At 37.6% G+C, this 20,854-nt stretch overlaps 1 protein-coding gene across 1 annotated transcript in view; it reads left to right on the top strand.

The window, feature by feature from the left end:
* Positions 1–20,854, top strand: part of GPC3 (glypican 3) — a 428,110-nt gene that overhangs the window by 30,785 nt on the left and 376,471 nt on the right. The window contains exon 2 of the mRNA XM_012653413.1: positions 1,319–1,480. Coding sequence (XP_012508867.1) covers positions 1,319–1,480 — 162 coding nt within the window. The remainder of the gene's footprint in view (positions 1–1,318; positions 1,481–20,854) is intronic.

Genomic DNA, 20,854 nt, shown 5'->3' with positions numbered 1-20,854 from the left:
CATAAAATTCTCCCTCACCTTCCACACCTCTCCTTAAATGTTACCTTATGAAAGAAGCCTTCCCTCACTACCCTATATAAAATAGAATAGTCCCTGCAACCACCACATTCCATATCTCCCTTACTTTGCTTTTTCAAAATTAAAAAATCAACAGCTTTATCAAGGTGTAGTTGATACATAATAAACTGTACATATTTTAAGGTACAATTTGATAATCTTGACATACGTATACACTCATGGAACCATCACCACCATCAAAATAGTTAACATATCCATCACTCCCCAGAGTTTCCTCACTACCCTTTCTATACCTTTCCTCCCACACCTCCCTGGCCTCCATCTCCCCTAACAACCATGGAACTGTTTTCCCTCGCTATAGATTAGTTTCCATTTTCTAGACATATAAATGGAACCATAGAGTATGCACTTTTTTTGATCTGGCTTCTTTCATTTAGCATAACATTTTTGAGGTTCAGCCATTTGGTAGCATGTATCAATAGTTCATTCCTTTTTATGGCTAAATAGAATTCCAATGTATGGATACACAGTTTGTTTTTCCTTCCTTCCTTTGTTTTATTTTCTCTATAGTACTTATCACCACTTGACATTACATTTATGCTTTTGTTTGTTGTCTCCCAGAATGTAAGCTCCATGAGGGCAGGGACTATGCTTTATATACTTTTTAAAAATACTTTATATACCACAGTGCTTGGCATATATTAGGCACCAAATAAATATTTTTTGAATGACTTGCATCTTGCTTCAGACCTTTGGTTAAAACTATGACAATAACAACATAGCTTTGATATGATATTGATGTTTTTGATCATTTATCTGGAAAAGCAACATTGAGTTGGCCAGACATACATTTCATTTGGAAATCATAACTGGAATTTTGAAAATTGTTTCTTGGTTATCTTTTCATTCATAAATTATAATCAGAAAAAATTAATTATAGGAGTTAAGATTGATCTTTTAACAGAAAAATTAAATATTGGTGTTCAATGATGTGTATTTGGTGCTATAAATTAGTTTATGCAGAATTTATGAGTCAAACCTAGGCAATTAATTCTGATGGCTATTCAAAAAGAATCAGTCTTAAGGACAATTGTGAGGAAGCAAGGATTAGTTAAGATAAATGCTAATTTTGAGTAATGAAGATTTTACTGTATTTTAAAAGATACATATTGTTTTGCTGTTTGCCGTGTGTGTGTGTGTGTGTGTGTGTGTGTGTGTGTGTGTGTGTGTGTATGTGAGAGAGAGAGAGAGAGAGAGAGAGATTCTGCTTACTGAAACATGAAAACCTTGTTTGTTTCAGGATCAGATTTGCAAGTATGTCTCCCCAAGGGCCCAACATGCTGCTCAAGAAAAATGGAAGAAAAATACCAACTAACAGCACGATTGAACATGGAACAACTGCTCCAGTCTGCAAGTATGGAGCTCAAGTTCTTAATTATTCAAAATGCTGCAGTTTTCCAAGGTGAGTTCTGGGGATCATTTTAGATGTGCTGCTCAATGGCATCATTATTTCGGTGCTGGGCTTTCAAATGCTAAATATAATTTATAAATTATTATTCCAGCATTAGTGCTTGATATAAAAAACCTCCCAGTGAGAGATTCTCGTTAAAGAAAAACAGTTTTTAGAGGAGCTTCATTTCAGTTTTTGGAAAGGTGGGTATTGTCAAAAATCATTGTCCAAGGACATTCTGTTTACCTGTATGTAAAGGTTATAAATTTCTGTAGAAAGAATAAATAATACTTTCAGCTAGTCCATTAAGACTTGTTTGAAAAATGAAAAAGGTTTCCTTAAATACTAAGCCCAGTTTTCTCCAGGAGTGAGTTAGATACTTGTGAAACACACATAAACTCCTTCTGACCACTAGGACCATTTGGATATAGAAGGGAGAAACTGGCTTGTTGGCCTGGTATTTTCCCGTTTGTGTGAGTGGTTACCTTTCCTCTCTTTGTGAATCTCAGTTCTTACCATGCCTGTGTATGACTATGAAAGAAGCTGTTGAGGCATTGTCCGAATTGGTAAGAAATTACATTTCTCCTTGCTAATTTATAGGATTACCAGAGCAGGATGGGGAGTACCTTTCTTAATTCAAAGACCCAGCTAGCAAGATGATGATGATGGTGGTAGTGGTAGTGGTAGTGATGATAGCAAACACTTATATGGCTCTATGTACTAGGCTCTCTTTTCAGTGCTTTACATGTTTTAATTCATTTAATTATCACACTATATCTATGAGTAGGTATTAGTATCCCCATTTTATAGATGAAAACCTAAGGAATGGTTAAATAACTTGCCCAAGGCCACACAACTAATAAATAAATGGTGAAGGCAGGATTTGAACCCAGGAAGCCTGGCTTTTAGAGTCTATGCTTTTCACTACCTCAGTGGGCTGCCTCCTGTCCCTGGGAAAATTAATTATGGATATTGAGGCTTCCTTCTATCCCTCCTGAAACAGAATCAGTGGCCTTTTCTCACCCCAAAAAGAGAGGATTGGTGTCAGATAGAAAAATAACACTTCTGACTACTTGACATTGTAAAGCTTTAGATTTCTGGCACCTTTATAAGAATTAACCTCTTTGAATTGCAAGGTGGGTTGATTATAGCTTATTTTGTGTATTATAATGAAATTCTTTAAATTAGCTAAGAAAATTATTCAAATTAGCTAATAAAGCATACATTCACAACAGTTTCTTGGGTCAAAGCCTCAGGGGATGTACGTTGATTATATGAAGTATAATATATAAGCTTGAAGTATTTGTTAACCTATTTATGCAGTCAGACTCTTGTGAAGAGTTTGTTGAGACTGACGATTTGGTGATAGAATGAATAATTTAGGCCGATTTTAAAAATACATGTACCATTCATGTACTTCTTAGATTGGTTTTGGAGTTGATCTGCTGGATGAAAGTGGAGTGATAAGAAGGGATGTGACATGAGAATTGGGTTGAAGCAGAGAGCTGAATCTTACTCTTTGGGGCATCAAGGTGCTTCTTTAGGATGGAGTATTAATGATTTGTTTAATTCCCAGAATAATCAAGTTCACAGATGTTACCTTACAACCATTGCCTGGCTGGAGGAGGGTGGTAGAGTGATCCCAGTGGTGTGCTTACATGCAGAGTAGCAGATGCGGCCGTCCATCTGAGGGCCCCGGGAATCAACATTTATATCTCTGTCCAGTCCTGTACTTTGCATACTGTGTTTTCTAGGTCTGGAACAACATGATATTAAAAGAGAAAAGAAGTTCTGGCAATACTTTGATCGGATTAGCTTCCAGATATGGCTGCTGTAGCATGGAGGCTGAACACTAGTTCTGTGAACAGAGGATGGAAAGTGGAAGCAGCACCTACTAGTTTCTCTCTCTCTCTCTCTCTCTCTCTCACTCACACACACACACACACACACAAATTTAATTTCTTTCTCAAATTGTGGGGATGGGAAGAAGCACAGGAACATGGGGACAGCTAAATGGTGTCTGAGCTTGTTGTTGCTGGTGCCCTCTGCCTTGTCACCATATACACTCATTCTTTATTTTGTTTTGCTCCCTTTTCTCACTCTTTTCCTGCCTCACTTTTAGAAAAAATAAACCCCATAAGAAAAAATAAACCGTGGTCCCAGACCTCAAGGCACTTATACCATGCTCGAGGAGACATTGCTCCCAAATCCTTTCAGTAACAAACATTTGGAGAGACAAGGCTTAAAATCAGCGACCACTACAAGATGATGTATTATTAGTTGCTAAGAAAAAGAGAGCATCCACTTTGTTTTTTCTTATAATTATTTATTATTCCAATGAATTAAAATTGGAATTGAAATTGAAATTCAAATGAATTAAAAACACAATTGTGTTTTTCCCTAAAACACATCCCCTCCCCAAGATTCTGATAGACCAAATTAGTAAGAAAATCTCTTCAATACATTGTTCATATGAAATTTGATGTGGCAGCTTTTGTGAGCTATTTTCTCCACCATGTGTGCAGTTGAGGAAAGCTCATCTTGATCTTGGCCTAGATCCGTAGTCTCTTTAGGATTCCTTCACTAGTCCACATTGGGGGTATTTAAGCAGTGAGTGCTTTCTGCAAATACGTGCACAGTTCTACAAGCAATCCTTACTGCCTCGATTTGGATTTTATGTCTTAGTTTGCAGGAAGCCTTTGCCCTCAAAAATAAGCCTGGGGCCTTTTGCTACAGTGGTTGGAGTGTTCTATTGCTAATGCTGTTTTGATAATGATTGAAGCATTAAAAAAGTTGTTCTTTATTTTCAATCTTTGCATTGCCTCGTTTCCCAAATTTAATTTACTTAGATGTGCTTAGTAAAATGGGGCAGCACAATCGTTTTTTGTTTCTGCTTAATTAATTCTTTTTGAAAAACTGCACTAAAAGTAGATTTTCCTTCCTCTTTCTCCTTTTCCTCTCCCCTACCTTATAATAATTATGATGATAATATTAATAGTGAAGATTTATCAGGTGCCTACTATACAATGCTTACTTTTACATATTATCTCATTTAATTTTCCCAGCAGCACTATGAGGTCTGTATCTCCATTTTACAGATGAGGAAACTCATTGTTGCCACAGCTTCTTTAGAGCCATCATGTGACATGGCTTTCCTGGTTCTTGGTGTACTTGATATAAAACAAAATTAAGAAGTTGTAGCATTTGTGGTCCTTGTGAGGAAAAATGGGATAGAATTTTGAAGTTTCATCATATCTCCACTACCACTACACTTCAAGCCTTGAGTTCTGTTTTCTTTGCAGAATTTCATTATGACTTTCCTTGTAATATCAGGAAATATTTGGGGTGAGTCCGGATCTTCTCTGTATGTTGGATGATTCTAGTCTTCCCCCAGGTGCCACTGACATTGAGTGAGAACAGCCTTCTCAGTGCAGCAATACTTTACTTTTCCTGGAAGTTGCCTATCCTACAACTTGAACAGAAAGGAAAGGGAAAATAGTGGTTAAGCAGAAAACATCTCTGCACACCTAAACCTTCACAGAGCTCCTGCTTGTATAGTTGTATATAGACTAATTTGAGAGTTCTTTGGGTCTTGCTTCGAGCCTACCACTGTTCTAAATTTATGTACCATCTTTACAAGCTTGATTTTCTGGCTTTCTAGTCAGTAGTAGATACGCAGTTAAGTAGAAGGGTTGTGGAAGACTGCTAAGGGAAGGTACATATATGAGCAGCAAGAAGTTAGAATTGACAGTAAGGGTGGAGGACCTAAATGTAGACTCAAGATCTCACTAGATGTGGCAGTTGGGGGCATCTAATAGAGGGGTATATCCATTCATGCCTCAGTAGCCTACTATACTATAGTAGGTCCCATAATTCATGTTCATAATGATAGTTGCAAGTCAGTAAGGAAAGATCAAATTATGCTCACTGTCCTATTCTTAATATTTCCATTTTAAATGGCTAAAAAGTATATTTTGGTGTTTAAGAACAATGGAAGAAACACTAGACTTGGAATCAGAAAATCTAAGTTTGAATTATAGATCTGCATTTATGAGCTTTATTATTTGAGGCAGCTATTTAGACTCTAATAGCCTCAGTTTTCTTGTCTGTAAAATTGGGATAAAAATTAAAGTCCTGCTTATCTTATAAAGCAGAGATAGCGTATGTGAAAGTGTCTTGAAAACCGTAAAACACCCTATGCATGTATTATCTGGACAGCTCACTATTTCAGCCCAGGTGGTGCCAAATAAATGATAGATTATCGTTACAGACATCAACCTAGACAAGGCTGGAGTTCATGATGTACTTCCACAACTTTTGCCACATACAGATGATATATATACAAACAGCTCTAGCACACAGGTGAGAGAGTATTTAGGCAAAGGACTCTTTGAAAAAGGGGTTTATTTTATGCACTCTTGGATGTGAAGCTGTGTTGTTTGAAATGTCAGTACTACCGGTGCAATCCTTTTGTCAACTTCCCGAAGTTTCTCTTCTGCCCTGTATCTGGTATATTTCACATATGAACAAGTGGCTAGATCAGGGAAGGTTTGTCGTGTTCAGGCCATGTTATAATTGCATTCTCTGGTCCACACTATCGTGGCAGAGGGAAGGAAAAGGTGGGTCTAAGGCTAGAGATCGTCAGTTGATCCTCACCTGGTATTGGCAGGCTTGCTCTCTTCTACCTGCTTTCTATGGAGGAGATGAAAAAGACGTCTCTGAATGGGGAGGAGGGCAGTGTTTCTGGGCTGCTTCTGTTGCTCTTCTCCCTTGTTTTCTGTTTCCATCAGCTCTTGGCAGTTTTTATACTCTTTTCTGTCAGATTCCTGTCTCCCCCACTCCCCCTAAATAAAATTGACCTTGGTTAGAACACCCTTTTCCATCAGCTCAGAGCAATTTCTCCAGTCATTTCTGCTTGAAATAACTGTTTAGGGACATTATTCAAGCAAAGCTTTTTTCCTTCACAGTTAATATGTGACTAAATAATTCCTTGAATGTTGATAAACATGTTTTTGAGATTCAATCATTTGTTAATTTAGTTTTTATAATGTAGTGGGGGTTTTAAGTGAGCACTGAGCCATTTTTCTCCATTTCACAATTTTTTCCCCCTGACTAGCCTGACAATTCTCCTGCCCACACTCCAGCTCTGTGCAGGCTGAGCCCCACTGTGTCTCCTGCTCAAACTGCTGGCCAGTCTGTCACAACCCTTTCTTCACTGAAAATAACATACAGGAGAGAACAATTACATTGATGTCTAATCAGAACTTAATTCATTTGCCAGGGCTAAATATAATAGCATTAAACCGAATAGAAGAATTTCAGGAATGCAGACCATGACCATGAGTGAGGTTATATATCCTCAAAAATGTAAATTATTAATCAAACCACTCATCTGTACAGCAAAGCTCTAGTAATCCCATTATAAAAGGGTGAATTTCTCATCAGAGCCCAGAAGATGCTGGCTTTAATTAGTGGACTTTCATGGCACTGACTCAAAGACATACTTTGGTTACAAAGTTTTAAAAAATGCAATTCTTTAATTATTAGTGCTATTGGAAAAACAACTGGGAACTGGGTGTTTAAAGCCATTTCAGTTTTAAACTAAGAACTTTTGGATTCAATTCTGTTTCAAAATTATGTGGCTCTAGCAGAGTCAGAGGCTGGGGGAGTTATAAACCTTTCCTGTGCCCTCTATTGATTTAGAAAAGTCAGTCATTAGGCTGAAAACTGTTTAATAAAAAGAGCTTAGAAAAATGACTCAGTGTGCGGGTGGTGACTGCTCTGGGGCCAACCGTGAGGTGAGGAGATTATGCAGATGAACCTTTTTTCACCCCAGCCCATGGCCTTTGATTCTATAGGGTTCGGATCTCAGATATCGCAGTCATCACCACCGCCTACCTTTCTCACTAGTGGGCCCAACAAAGCAAATTAAAGGGAAATTGTCCTTGCCCTCTAGAAGCTTCCAGGAGAAATAGCACTTTTGCCTAGAGTGATTACACCCCACCCCTCCCCGACTGGGATTTGTTTACTTTCTGAAAACATATGTTCCTCCTCCTCTTTCTGTCTCACTGAGTTGCAGTACCTGATATCGGAGTAATGAAGCATATGTTTGAGAGATTTGAATTCTCCTGTCAGTAAAGTGGAGGTAGAAACAATTTTCCTCTAAGCTGGAAGTGGCAATGTGGAAATTAAAAGCACCTTTCCTTCTACTGACTGTGAAATGCTTCCAGGGACTGAGGTACACATTTGTACTCCTTTTCCTTCATCCCACCTTTCAGTCACCAGGTCTTATTTCTTTCTTCATATTTCCTCATGTCATTTTCGCACATTCCATTCCCCTTTACCCTCTCTGGGTCTCAGGTGTCTCATTTATCACATACGGATGCCTTCTGATTTTAGTTCCTCCTCTGGTTTCAGTTCCAGGCTCCATCGGCTCACATCTAGCCTACTAGCAAAGGCACAACTGGTTTCACGCCATTAGTTTCCTTTGCAATGGAGTGTAATGATTAAGAGTGCAGGCTCTGGGGGCATTTTGGCTGGGTTTGAATGAGTCTAGGTAGGGGTAGGCAGGCTGGTATGGAGAGAAGAAAGGTGAGGGCTTGAGTGAGGATTAGAAATCTCTTTTCTGATCATGTACTACGTCAGTGAGAGATGAATGAAAAGTTTCCTATTCTAAATTGTTTTGTTTATATTATCTCATTTAAATCTCACAACAACCCTATGAGGTGAATACTTTTGTTAGCCTCACTTTACCACTGAAGAAGTGGAGGCTTAGAGAGATTAAGCAACTTGTCTAAAACAGCATGGCCAATAAATGAGAGAGACAGGAATCGAACCCAGAAAGTACAGCTCCACAGCCTGTGCCCTTAACACAGTGCTCTGCATATGTTACATAGCCTCTGTGTATTTTGCTTCATGGTCATGGGAAGTCTCCTCAATTCCAGTTTTCTTTCTTGAAAGAGAATTCTCTTGTCTTTAATTAGAAAACATTTGCTGAGCAAGTTTCAAGGCAGGTATTATAGGAGATTCAAAAAGAAAAACCACCTCATGTTAACCTTCGAGAGGCTCAAAATTCAGAAACCAAGATATTTATGCACAAATAACTTGGGTACAAGGCATCCTTGGAGAAATGCTATAAGAAAAACTTTAGCAGTTTTCTATGGGGAAAAGGGGTGGAACCAGGTTTTGTGGGGATCAAAGCTTGTACAATTTGGTGGTTATCTTTAGGAAAAAAATAAGACAAAATTGAAAATACAAAATGCCTGTGGTTCTTTTGAGAGAGGGCGTGCAAGTGTGGGTCCCTGTAGTTTAAGTTTCATTAGCTTCACAGGAAATCCACCTCTGTATGGGAGTGTGGGGTTGAAAAAGATGAATTCTAACTAGAGGGTAGAAGTTCTTGGAGGAGATTGCCTGTATGAATTCTCCAAATAGACATGGCTCTTGATCAAAGAGAAGGGCAGGTGAAAGAGTTAGGTAAATCAGTATATATCTTTTTCCCAATTAAATTCAAATTCAAATTATTAATTGCCTCCTAGGTACCAGCCTTTTTGGACTGCTGGGCTAGCCCTATAACCTCTCACTCAGCCTTCCCTCCTGAAAGGGCTAGGAGGGAAGCAGAGGGATATAGTGTGATGGACATGTGCTCTGGCTTCAGGCAGGCAGGGGTCTAAGTCCCGGCTCTGCTCTTTCCTCTCTTTGTGACCAAGGGCAAGTCACTTCTCTCTGAGCCATTAATTAAAGAGGGTTAAATCAGATAAGGACTGTGAAGAACTCAGCCCTATGTTGGCCTGTAGGAATCAATTGCATGGTAGCCATTGTCTTTATTATTTCCTCTTGTTCATTTATAAGCATAATTGTATGTGAAATATATCTTTGCTTTGTGGTATTGAATGTTACATATCTGGCACATACACATGCTTTTTTATGTTTTAATATAAGTATAATTACTGTCAAAACGCCCTCCTATGCCCACTCATAATCCTATCATTCACAGACAACTTCTTATAATATTTTTTGTGTTTTCTTCTTTTCTCTTTGTGTGTGTGTGTGTGTGCACGTATGTATGTGTACATATATATTTAAGACTATATAGTATACAGTTTCTAAATGGTCCTCTAGTGGTCTGAATGAGTTAATGTAGCAGCCTCTCGATCGAACCAACAAACAGAGACTCTGATTCCATTGGGTTGCATTAGTAGAGGAAGGAGAACAAAAATGTTGAAAGGTGATCAGAATGCTTATGATGCTCCACTCCTTTGGTTGAAGTTCTTTAGCATTAGTTCTGAACCCAATTAACTGAAATATAATCATTTAATTAAACCAGGGTCCACTGTGTTTCTTCTGCTGGGAACCTGTGCTTTTCCTTTCTGGCACTTATGAAGTTTGCAGTGGTACATGTGTATATGTGGTTCTTTGATTTGCATGGATCTTCTTTACTAGAGAATGAGCTCTCTGTGGGTAGGCTCTGTGTCTATTCTGCCACACCCCTGTTTCCCCAGGTTAGACACTTAGTAAATGAATGAACACACATGCATGCACATACACACACACACACACACACACACTCACACAGAATTAGAATAAGTCGTATTAATAGAAACCAATTTCCAACTCTTCCCTTTCCCCTGCAACAACCACTATGACGAAATAGAAAAGAAAAGATAGAACCAGTTGCCTTCAGCATTTGCTTCTAGGTTTTAAAATCTACTCAGATGTAAGGTCTTAAAAGTGTAGATAATGGGCTGATGCTTGCCCACTGAGATAGAGCATCTTATGCTTACCTGTGCCTCTGCTTCTGCTTCTGGCCTCACCACTCCCAGGCTTGCTGGTTGTCTTTTCTTCCAGCATCACCTAGGCTCTTCACAGAACACTGTAAATAAGGTTCAGTGCCACAGATTTGCACCTTGTGAACAAGAATCAAGAGAATGGTAACACCTGTCAGCTTGTTCAAATATGTTTTCATGTGTCCTACCACCCTTTCACAATAACCTAAAGGGAAAGAAGTTAACTTTTCTTGAATGTCTCTTATGTAGCAAGCAGACATATTTGTATTGATTTTGATTTTCCCAGCATCCCTTCATAAAGGTGATATTAATCCCATGAGGAAACTAAAACTAAGAGAATTTGATAACTTAGGCAAGTTAAGCCAATACTATATAATGGAGTTGCTTGACCCAAGAATGCTGAATTCTAAATTCTGTGTTCTTCTCCTACATTATTATGTGCTCTCTTTTAACATGGTTGCTGGTCTCTCTGATTTGGGGACCAGTCACATAACCTTACCTTTCCTCAGCTAGAGTTTTATATTTGATATTTTAGTGGAAGGCAAAATGGCAGAATAAGTAGTCTTTGGAGTCAAAACAGATCTGAATTCAAATACTTCTTTCGTGCACTAGTTATATAACCCCCTTTTACAAAGTAGGGATAATAATTACAACCTTACAGAGTTGTTGTGAAAATAAGCCATAAATTATGACAAGCTTTTACCATATTGCTTGGTATATAACAGGTGCTCAATAAATGGTAACCATTGATACTCTTTGAAGTCAAAGATTAAGGTTCTCATTCTTTCTCATATCTGTTTACAGTTGTACTTCATTAACTCTAATAAATTGGAATTTGATCTAGGTGTAGGAATTTGATCAGATATAGGTAGGACTAAGTTGACTTCAGTTGTAAAAAGGACTTGTCAGATAAATGAATAGTGTAAACAAAATTATAGGGAGGAATCATTAACTGATTTAACAGACTATTTTTAAAATAAAATTTTCAGTGTGCATTAAGAAATCAGAAATCTGGCCAGGCGCAGTGGCTCACGTCTGTAATCCTAGCAGTCTGGGAGGCCGAGGTGGGAGGATTGCTTGAGATCAGGAGTTCAAGACCAGCCTGAGCAAGAGCAAGACCCCCATCTTTACTAAAAAATAGGGAAGAATTAGCCAGGCGTGGTGTTGCACACCTGTAGTCCCAGCTACTTGGGAGGCTGAGCAGGAGGATCGCTTGAGCGCAGGAGTTTGAGGTTGCAGTGAGCTATGATGATGCCACTGCACTCTACCTGGGGCAACAGAGTGAGATTCTGTCTCAAAAAAAAAAAAAGAAATCAACAATCAATAGGTTCATTAGAAAGTATTCTTATCTATTTGTTAAGGTCAGTTTCTAGAGGCCAATGGATTATTTATTCATTCCTGATTACTGTGAGCCCTTGAAAGTAACAGAGCAAATTTTATTTCAGGATATTCTCTTTTTAAAACAAGTTTTTACTACACAAATGAGCACTACCGTTTTCTTATTAGAGAAAATGAAAAACCAGAAAGAAATAAAAAAGTGGAAAATAAAATGACCCAGATTCTATCCACCAGAGGATAACCACTATTAACATTTTGGCATATTTTTATTCTTATGTTAAAGGCATATATATTTTTTTCAAGAATGGATTATGCTGATTTTTCATATAATATAGCCATCTTTCCATGTCAATAATCTATTTCTGTAATACAATAGAAATATAGTATTTAAGGGCCACCCCATATTTAGTACTGTGGATGTTTCATGTTATGAATCCAACCCTCTCTATTGTTGGATATTTAGGTTGCTTTCAGTAAACCACAGTGAGATAAATAATGTACATGTAATTAAATATTTATGTACATCCTTAATGATTTCCTCAGGATAAATTCCTGGAACTGGAATTGCTGGGTCAGAGGCTACACAATTTTTAAGGTTTCTCATATTTATTTCCTATTTGATTTCTATAATATTTGTACTTACTTTCACTTTCATTAGAAATGTCCATTTTCTTAGCCATTTGCCATTTGCCAGTTTGGGTGAACAAATAATACTCTTTGGTTGCTAGGAAGATTTGTTGATCATTTGTACTTTTTATTTTGTGATTTTTCTCATTAATAGTCTTTCATCATTTGAAAAAATTTAAGTATTCATTGTTCCTTATTGGATGCCCTTTTCTTATTGATTTGTCAGAGCTCTTTATATATTCAGGATACTAGCCCAATTTGTATGTTATAAAATGCTTTTACTGATTTGTTAATTCAATTTTTCATTTTTTGGTGTGGGTTTAAAAACACTTTCAGTCAAATGTATCAATATCTTCCTTTGGTTTCCAATATATTCTTCGATTCTTTACTAATTCATATTAGCCTTAGAGTGAATCAAAGATGTGCTCTATTTCCTGTTCCAACACCAGCTGTGTGAAAATGGGTAAGTAATTTAAAGTGTCTGAATTTGTTTTCTTATGTGCAAGATAGTAATACCTGGCCTGTCAACCTGCCAGAGCTTTTGAGGATCAAAAGAGGTAATGTATCTAAACATGCTTTCAAAGTTTAAGTGATTATTGTAGTTGTTATACAGTTGTTCCCTGACACTGACTATCATTCTGAATGAATTCATGTCTACTGCACTGATACCAGCATTGCTTTCATTGCCCTGAATCTGAAACCCTGCTGGCCTTTTAATAGGAAGCAATTTTGGTTTAGAAATACACTGGAGCCTGTGCCCTGGTAGCTGGAAAGGTGCTTGGAGGATAGTGAAATGTTGCCTGCCACCAGTCTCCTTGCCTGGAGTTTGGATTCTGGGCATCCTTCCCACCTTCCCAGCTGGGAAAATGGGCCCTGGAACTGTTCTTTGATGTAGTATGTGTGTTTACTCCCATATGTCCAAGCCCTTGAAGGGTAGCTTAATATAACCAGTCAGTGAGGCCAAAGTGCTTGTTCTTCTCCAACAGAGTAAGTCGGTGGGGGAATACCCCAGAGCCTTCTGTCCACACTCCTATTCTTTGGGGACTGGAAAAATGGTACTCTTTCTAGCAATTAATATTTGAAACAGATACACTGGCCTGTCAGATGGATCAGTGGCTTAGCATTGTTTTGTGGTACACATTCTGGAAAAAGTTGTTTATTGGGAAAACCTTTTTTAAGTTGTGAGATGACCATAATTCTCCCTCTCTAAATGCCAGATTTAAAAAAAAATCAGAGAGGCAGGAAAAACAATTAAAGTATTTCACGCATCAAAGTAATCATTAGTGAAAAAACAAAGTATGTTCTTTCTGGCAATCTCTGCCAGATGGCTGAGATGGCTTATAATGAAAGAATAAGCTTAAATGATGCACATATTATTTCAAATATAACTTTGAGGGGTTTTGTTTTTGTTTTGATAGTAAGGGACGATAGTATATGCCTACATAAATTAAGCTTTCTTGAAGGTCAGAGGCCTCTGGAAAGCTGGTGAGGTTAGACATTTGAAATTATTTGGTCACTTAAGTGAAGGAGAAACAAGCTTACTTAGTTAACTCTATAAAGTCTACTATGTGCTAGATTTGAGTAATCTTCATAATGGTAATAATACTGTTAGGTATTATTATCCCCATTTTACAGATGTAGAAACTGGGGTTAAGAGCTATTAAGCTATTTGCCCAAGGCCACATAGCCAGTAAGTGACAGCATTACGTTTCTAACTTCAAAGTCATTGCCCTTTTCATTGAGCCACACTGTCTCCCTTGGAGTTAGAAGATAAAAATAAGCTTTAATAACTCATTATAATGATCACAGGGGGTTTTGAAAAATAGAAAGTGCTGTGAGGAATCTGTACAGTAATGGAGAAATAAACAAAATACCTTAGGAATGGCCCCAAACTTTTATTTGGCAGAAGGCTTCAAATTCCATTGATGTGAAACAATTCTCTGTAGGGACATACTAGGGTGAGTTAATTGTACGCTGAGTATTCATTCTATGGCAGTGTGGCAGCCTTTCCTATTGCCTCATAAAGAATCACACACACACCCTTCAGAGTTCATTTTAGTGCTTTTCAGCCTGACATCTAAAGGGGCTGCTACCCTGACAAACACAATCTGGCCAGATGTTATTATTTTGCACTACATTTAATTTCTTCCTGCCAAAGATTTAGACTTCTTTTCTCTGATAAAGATCAGGGGAAATTGTCTGGTATTTACAAAATCCCATCCAGGCGTATCTGTTACAATGTTCACTTAGCAAAGTTTATTAGATTATTAGGGCTTTAAACCCTTGGGCTCTTTCGTTATTGAAGTTAAAAAAAGAAAAACCCAAACATCTTCAACAAATTTAAGTGGTATAATTAGACCCTGGACTTGTCTTACAGGCATTTTAGAATTATGAAAATGATTTAAATAGTATTTGCTTCCTGAGAAACTTGCTGCATTTGACAGGGATGAAAGGAAAGCAGTTATGCTCCTTTGGTCTCCTAAGTTAATGGGGAAAGTGATATCTGGAACTGAAATAAATTTGCTATAGTCGTATGGCAAAATTACTCCCATAAGTAGTTAGCCATACCACACAGGGCCTCTCTTTCTTGGCCTAGTTAAAATGTAGCCACTACAGTGTTAGAGGAACATGTGGGTCTGTCATTTCTTTGCTCATGAAGAAGTCTACTTAGAGTAAACATTGAATTAGACTCTTGAAGCTCCAATGTTTGCTCTTACTAGACATATAAAAACAGTAATAGAAATATTCAATATTTTCAAGGTACGATCAATTACGGTTTATATATACTGCAGTTTTCCTGAAAGTATTTCAATGTGCTTTGCATGCAGTGATTATATTTTTAAGCATTTCCAGTTGAAAGTTGGTGGCATTGTTGTTATTTTTACTATTGTGTGAATGTAGATAGGGGAGGGTTAAGAGGGTGACCTGACTTAATCAAAATAAGGAGCCACTAGCTGATCTGGGACTTTAGCTAATATGATGTACATGGGAGAGAGAAGCTCACAAAAAGCAGTATAATTATGCTTATTTGTTTTAGGGAGTGGGGTGGAGTAGCTACTAATTCAGGCACGAAAATCCTGGAACGTTAAATTTTGCTTAAGAAGGAGAGAGGACTGTTGAAGAAAATTGAATGGATATGTTCACTATATATGCCAACTTGAGCATTTTCTTCTATTGTATATTTACTTGGTGCCAGCCTAGGTTTTTAACAAATTGTTAAAGTGTATTTCTTTAGAGACTATGTTAGAAATGTCTCACAATTAGGCAGGAGCATAGTTGGGCTTTTTCTTCTTATTTTCACATAAGCATTTTATGTGAAAACTGTAACAGTGCAAACATATGTTTGTGCATGAAATATACAGGCAATAAATGCTAAAATGGCAGAAGTGAACTCAAGGCAGGAGGTAAATATTTTGTAAAAATTAGTGATCTAGAGTGAACTCTCATTAACTTGGGCTATGTTAATTTGAATATTGTGATAGTTTGACTTGGACTTAAGTTTACTTTCATCCCATTTATGAAGAAGGAATCTGCTAAACAAATTAGTAGTGTATATAAGATTGCAAGAAGGCATGTTTAACTTGCTTGAAGACCTTGAGCAAGCCCATTAATTGGGGCTGCTAATTACAATGAGCTTTGCTTCTTAAAGCAAACATGATAGAACCTCTACTTGGAAACACTTTATTAGCAGTGAGTTTAAGTTACTCTAGGTATGGAAAAATAATAAAAGGCAGTGTAGTGTTTAACAGAATGGATTCTGGAATAAATTGACTTGGGCTTGAATCTGGTTACCAGGGGCAGGCTGCTTAACCTCTCTAAGCCTCAATTTCCTCATCTCTAAAACAGGGACAATAATAGGACCTAACCTTACATGGTTTTTTGTGAGGAATAAACGATACGATGCCTGTAAAACTTAATTTAGGATGGTGCCTAGTATATAGTGAGTGCTCAATAAATGTTAGCTGATATTTGTTATTTTTGGAAAGTAGTTGTAAATGCACTTCACTGTTCTTTCCTTCATCAATTCAGATTAGTGAAGATCCAGGAAAACATTCTATTTGTTGAGCTAGCTGTTCCTGATTTTGAATGAGAGGCCATCTTGGGACAGTAACTTAATACATTGGCCTGTTGTGCCATGGGCTAAATATTCATGTGGAAAGGGATATCATTGGGTCTGAAATTTTTTTTTTCTGGGAAGGAAATTCTAATTGAACATATTTTATGTTATAAGCTTAATTGATCATGCGTTGATATTGTGAAGTTATTATGAAGCCTGATATATACCAAGAGTTTGTATGTTTGAATATTTTATTATGACATTTCTAATATTATTCCTCTTCTGCTGATAAAGACACTTTACTACATAAATAATAGGTGTTTGGTTTAGAAGAGAAGTTAGTAAATTCTGATAAATATAAAACAGAACATAAAAATCACCAGAATCCTAACATCCAGAGATGACTATGGTTAATACAGGCTTTCTGACTTTTTCCTGCATATATCCATATACACGTGTAGATTTTCTTACAGAAATGGAATCATACTGTACACATTAAAAGCAATGCTGGTGATAAACCAAAGAGTGTGCATGTTTCCTTCAGTTATTTTCAGGTGTGGTTTAAAATAAAGTATTAATTTGTAGTCACAAGATGGACCTGAAGTTGAAAAATTGCATATAATTTTATATCTAAGAATACTTCCCAGATCTGTTTCTATTAATATTGAGACCAAAAGAAATTTAGCACAGAGAATATGGCTTCATCCAGGCATGGTGGTGCATACCGATAGTGCCAACTAATTGTGAGGCTGAGGCAGGAGGATCCCTTGAGCTCAGGAGTTAGTGACCAGCCTGGGAAAAATGGCAAGACCCCTCTAAAAAGATAATAATAAAGAAGGGGGGTGGTGAGAGAGAGAGAGAGAGAGAGAGAGAGAGAGAGAAAATGGCTTCGATCATTTTTGTAGGTCCATTATAATTCAGAATGGATATGTGTGTGTGTGTACGTGCGCATGTGCCTGTGTCGTGTAGAGATTTTTCCTTGTTGTGTGGTCTAGTGACAAGAGCATTGGGCTGGGAGTAAGAATACGTGGTTTGTGGCTCTGACTCCATCATGACTCACTGGATGACCTTGGGCAATTAATTTCATTTCTCTGGGCTTTAGTTTCCTCATATATAAAATGTGGGGTTAGACTCTTTGCAGCTCAAAGAGTCTGACTTTTTAAAAAATCAAACCTGTCTGTCTGCCTGGAAGAACCCGAGGCTCAGTGGATATGTTCCTAAAGAAAAGAGGGGTGATGAATCTCAGCAGTTTCTTTGGCGCCAGATAGACCAAAGACTGTAATTTTTAGCCTATCAGGCGTTTGACTTTTGAAAGTGGTAAATTCTCCATTAGGAATAAATGTGGAAGCTCCAGGTTATTTATCGTTATTTACACTTTCCATTCATAACTGTCAGTGTCAGAGGCTCTGTCGACATAACTGCGTCAATCAGGTTAGCTTTAATCAGTTTAGTGGTGGCTAAGTCGCAAATATATCAAATAGCCAATCATAATGTTGGAGTCCTCTAAAGCCCGACTGAATTATTTATTTTGTTATGATGAAAATGTCTGGGCTTTATTGGGTTTTCTTTGAAGAACTTGATTCAGCTTGAAGTCTAAAAGATAAAAGATCAGTGATTGTCTTGCAGATTTTTATTCTGCCTTCCTTCAAGGCTTTTCATTTTTCACAAGCCGTTGTTAGCACTTTTAAGTCAAGGTGAGAGAGCTGTGATATTTTTTTATCTTAGGGGTTTAAGCATGTGTGAAAAACTTTTACCTTTGATTTCTTGTCCTGTTTCTGTCATGTGGAAGCTGTGTGACCTTGAGCTAACCACTTAACCTGTCTGAGCCTCATTTTCTTCATCTATAAAATGGGGATAATCTTAGTCTTGCCTAAATATCAACTGATTATTTATATATATCAAATAAGATAATGCTTTAGTTTTCATGCATATGTGAACTTTTACTATGATCATTCAATTTAGCACTATTATTTAGGCCTTCTGTAGGTTGGTCTTACTTGATGTAACATGGTCCTAAAAAGTTAGGTGGAAATCAGCTTTGTAAGTCAAAACTCTTCTCTGCCTTACATGATATCTTGATACATTATCACAGAAAATTTTGTCCTCCAGAGGTCATAAAGGATTAAAGCATTCAACAGACTTAAAAAAATCATATTCAACTGAAAAATGAACAATTTTCAGATACAACATGAGCACTGCAAATCATTAAATACAATGCTTAAAATATAGCTCCAGAGACTCTGAAAAGGGAAACAATTCATCTTGCTTCAAAAATGCTCAGGGCTTTTTTGGAGGTAGAATGGGTGCGGGAGTGGGTGGCTGGCAGTGGGGGGTCAGAGAGAAGAGAAGAGGAGAAGAAAAGACATTTAAAATATATTAATAGCGGTCCTGCACAATTCTTTCTGTGTCAGTCCATGTAGCTATTTCCAACCCCCACCACACATTTATTATTCTTTTCCCAGACATCTTTAACACAGACGGTGAAAGTATAGTAGAAATGTGCCTTTGTATTTACAAAAAAGTTGTATGGCCTCTCTAAGAATCACTTTTGTTTTCTTTTTTCCACTGAGCCATTCAGGGGCCCTGATTACCAGCATAGCAGGAAAGAAAAGAGATAAATACCTAGCTCCAAAGCAAAACACAAAGGAAGCAAGATTAGAAAATTGAGAAGTGTGGAGAGAGCACATTTGAGTATAATAACATGGTCACTAGTAGGAAGGAAATATTTCAGGTTTACCTTTCAGGAAACCATCTCCTTTCTCATACATAGTTATTTCATCCTTACCTATATGCTTTTAAGAGGGGCTGGGTTTTGGCTTGCAGAATTAGAACCTTAAACCTCATGTTTAAGCTGAGTCATGGCTAATTAACTTTCATGTGCTAAAGTGAATTTGTATGTATTGAGCATGTACTAAATGAGAGTGACTTTTATTGAAAATTGAAGAACTAGATGTTTTCTATTCCTGATGTGACTGAAGTGTGCCCCCAGGAGTGGTTTTTCAGCCCCTTCTAGTTGCATGGCCCCTGGGAAGCTCAGCCCATGGAGAAGTCTTGGAATCAGAACAATTAGTTTCCAGTTCCCACTTGGTCATTTTCTAGCTCTGGGGCCTGCAACAAGCTGTCTGAACCCCTTAGGGGTCCTTTCCCAAAGCTGCAGGTTAGGTTAGGTCTCCTTGCCACCCTGCCTAGGTTCCATCCCACCTGCCCCCAACTCCATGTTCCTTTCCACTATATTAGCACCTACCAAACTAGAAATGATGTGCTTCGGGTGGGGCAGGGGATGTCTGTCCACTTTGCTGGACTGGAAGCAACTCGAGGGTCTGTTTTGAGTTCATGTCTGTATCTCTGTCCCCTCACTCGGTGTTGGTGGGTAGATACACATAGTAGATTTTCCATAGATGTTTGTGGAACTTTAATTTCTGTAAACATTGGATTTTTCATCTATAAAATGGAGCTACTACACGTCCAGTCTGTATTAGTTATGAGAATATGAAGATGTGTATATAAAATTGGATATTAAACCAAAGAGCGTTATATGCACACTTCCATAGGGGGCTCTTAGTAATTAGGGTCGTTATGTGTAATTCACATTTTAAAATATAGGGCTGTCTTCTTATAGGGAGTTTGTGCAATGTAATTTTTCTGAGGTACGGTTTCTTAGTCTGTGCAAAGAGATGAGTAGACTAGCACATTTGGTCCTTAACTGGGGTCCATGGATAGGTTGCAATGGGTCCTTGAAGCCCCTGAAATTGTATGTAAAATTTATTGTATATGTGACTTTTTCTGGAGAGAGAGCACATAGTTTAAATCAAATTCATGAAGAGGTCTAGGCCCCTCCCCCCACAAACAGTTAAGAACCGCAGGACTAACTAATCTCTAAAACTCCATGCAGCTCTAATTTGATTCTATGAAATGTCCTAGTCTGAACAAATAGCTTTAAATTCATGATTATTTAATGGACTCAAATAAGTAGTCTCAATTATTTTAACAGCACTAAACTCAGAATTCTCAGATTTAATAATATCCATTTGGGTACAGATTGCAGGCATATTCTACTTCCACTCAGATTTCTACTTGGCTTCTGGAAAGAACTATTATCTTGGATGTTGCCTCCCATCTCCTTTCTCATACATAGTTATTTCATCCTTACCTATATGCTTTTAAGAGGGGCTGGGTTTTGGCTTGCAGAATTAGAAGCTTTACCCATATGTTTGTCAACTGAGTATAATAAATATCTTTTAAAGAAATCAAATAACAATAGCAAAGCTATAGCCCAGTGGAGGCATTAGGGGAATTGCACCATTTGGAAATCCAGCTGTGTTTGTTCTGATTATAATCAGGCTACTGTATACCATTTAGTTCTCTTGGGAAGTGATACAGTTAAAATCTCAACATCTGTGGAAATAGCAAGTTTATTCACTCAGTTATGTACACTGAACTTTCTGTTTTAATAAAGAGAGGTGGGGTACAACTATCAGATTAAGAAATATGGGCAATTTTTACAGTGAGTAGAAGGAATAAGGAAGCAGTCCTCCAGTCTGTTTTAGAATCCTATCCATTCCTGACACTGGGAGGAGACGA

This window comes from Propithecus coquereli, unplaced genomic scaffold (assembly GCF_000956105.1).
Source record: "Propithecus coquereli isolate 6110/MARCELLA unplaced genomic scaffold, Pcoq_1.0 Scaffold42, whole genome shotgun sequence".
Classification (NCBI taxonomy): Eukaryota; Metazoa; Chordata; class Mammalia; order Primates; family Indriidae; genus Propithecus; species Propithecus coquereli.
The sequence above is the reverse complement of the archived record's forward strand: the minus strand, read 5'-3'. Positions and strand labels throughout refer to the sequence as shown.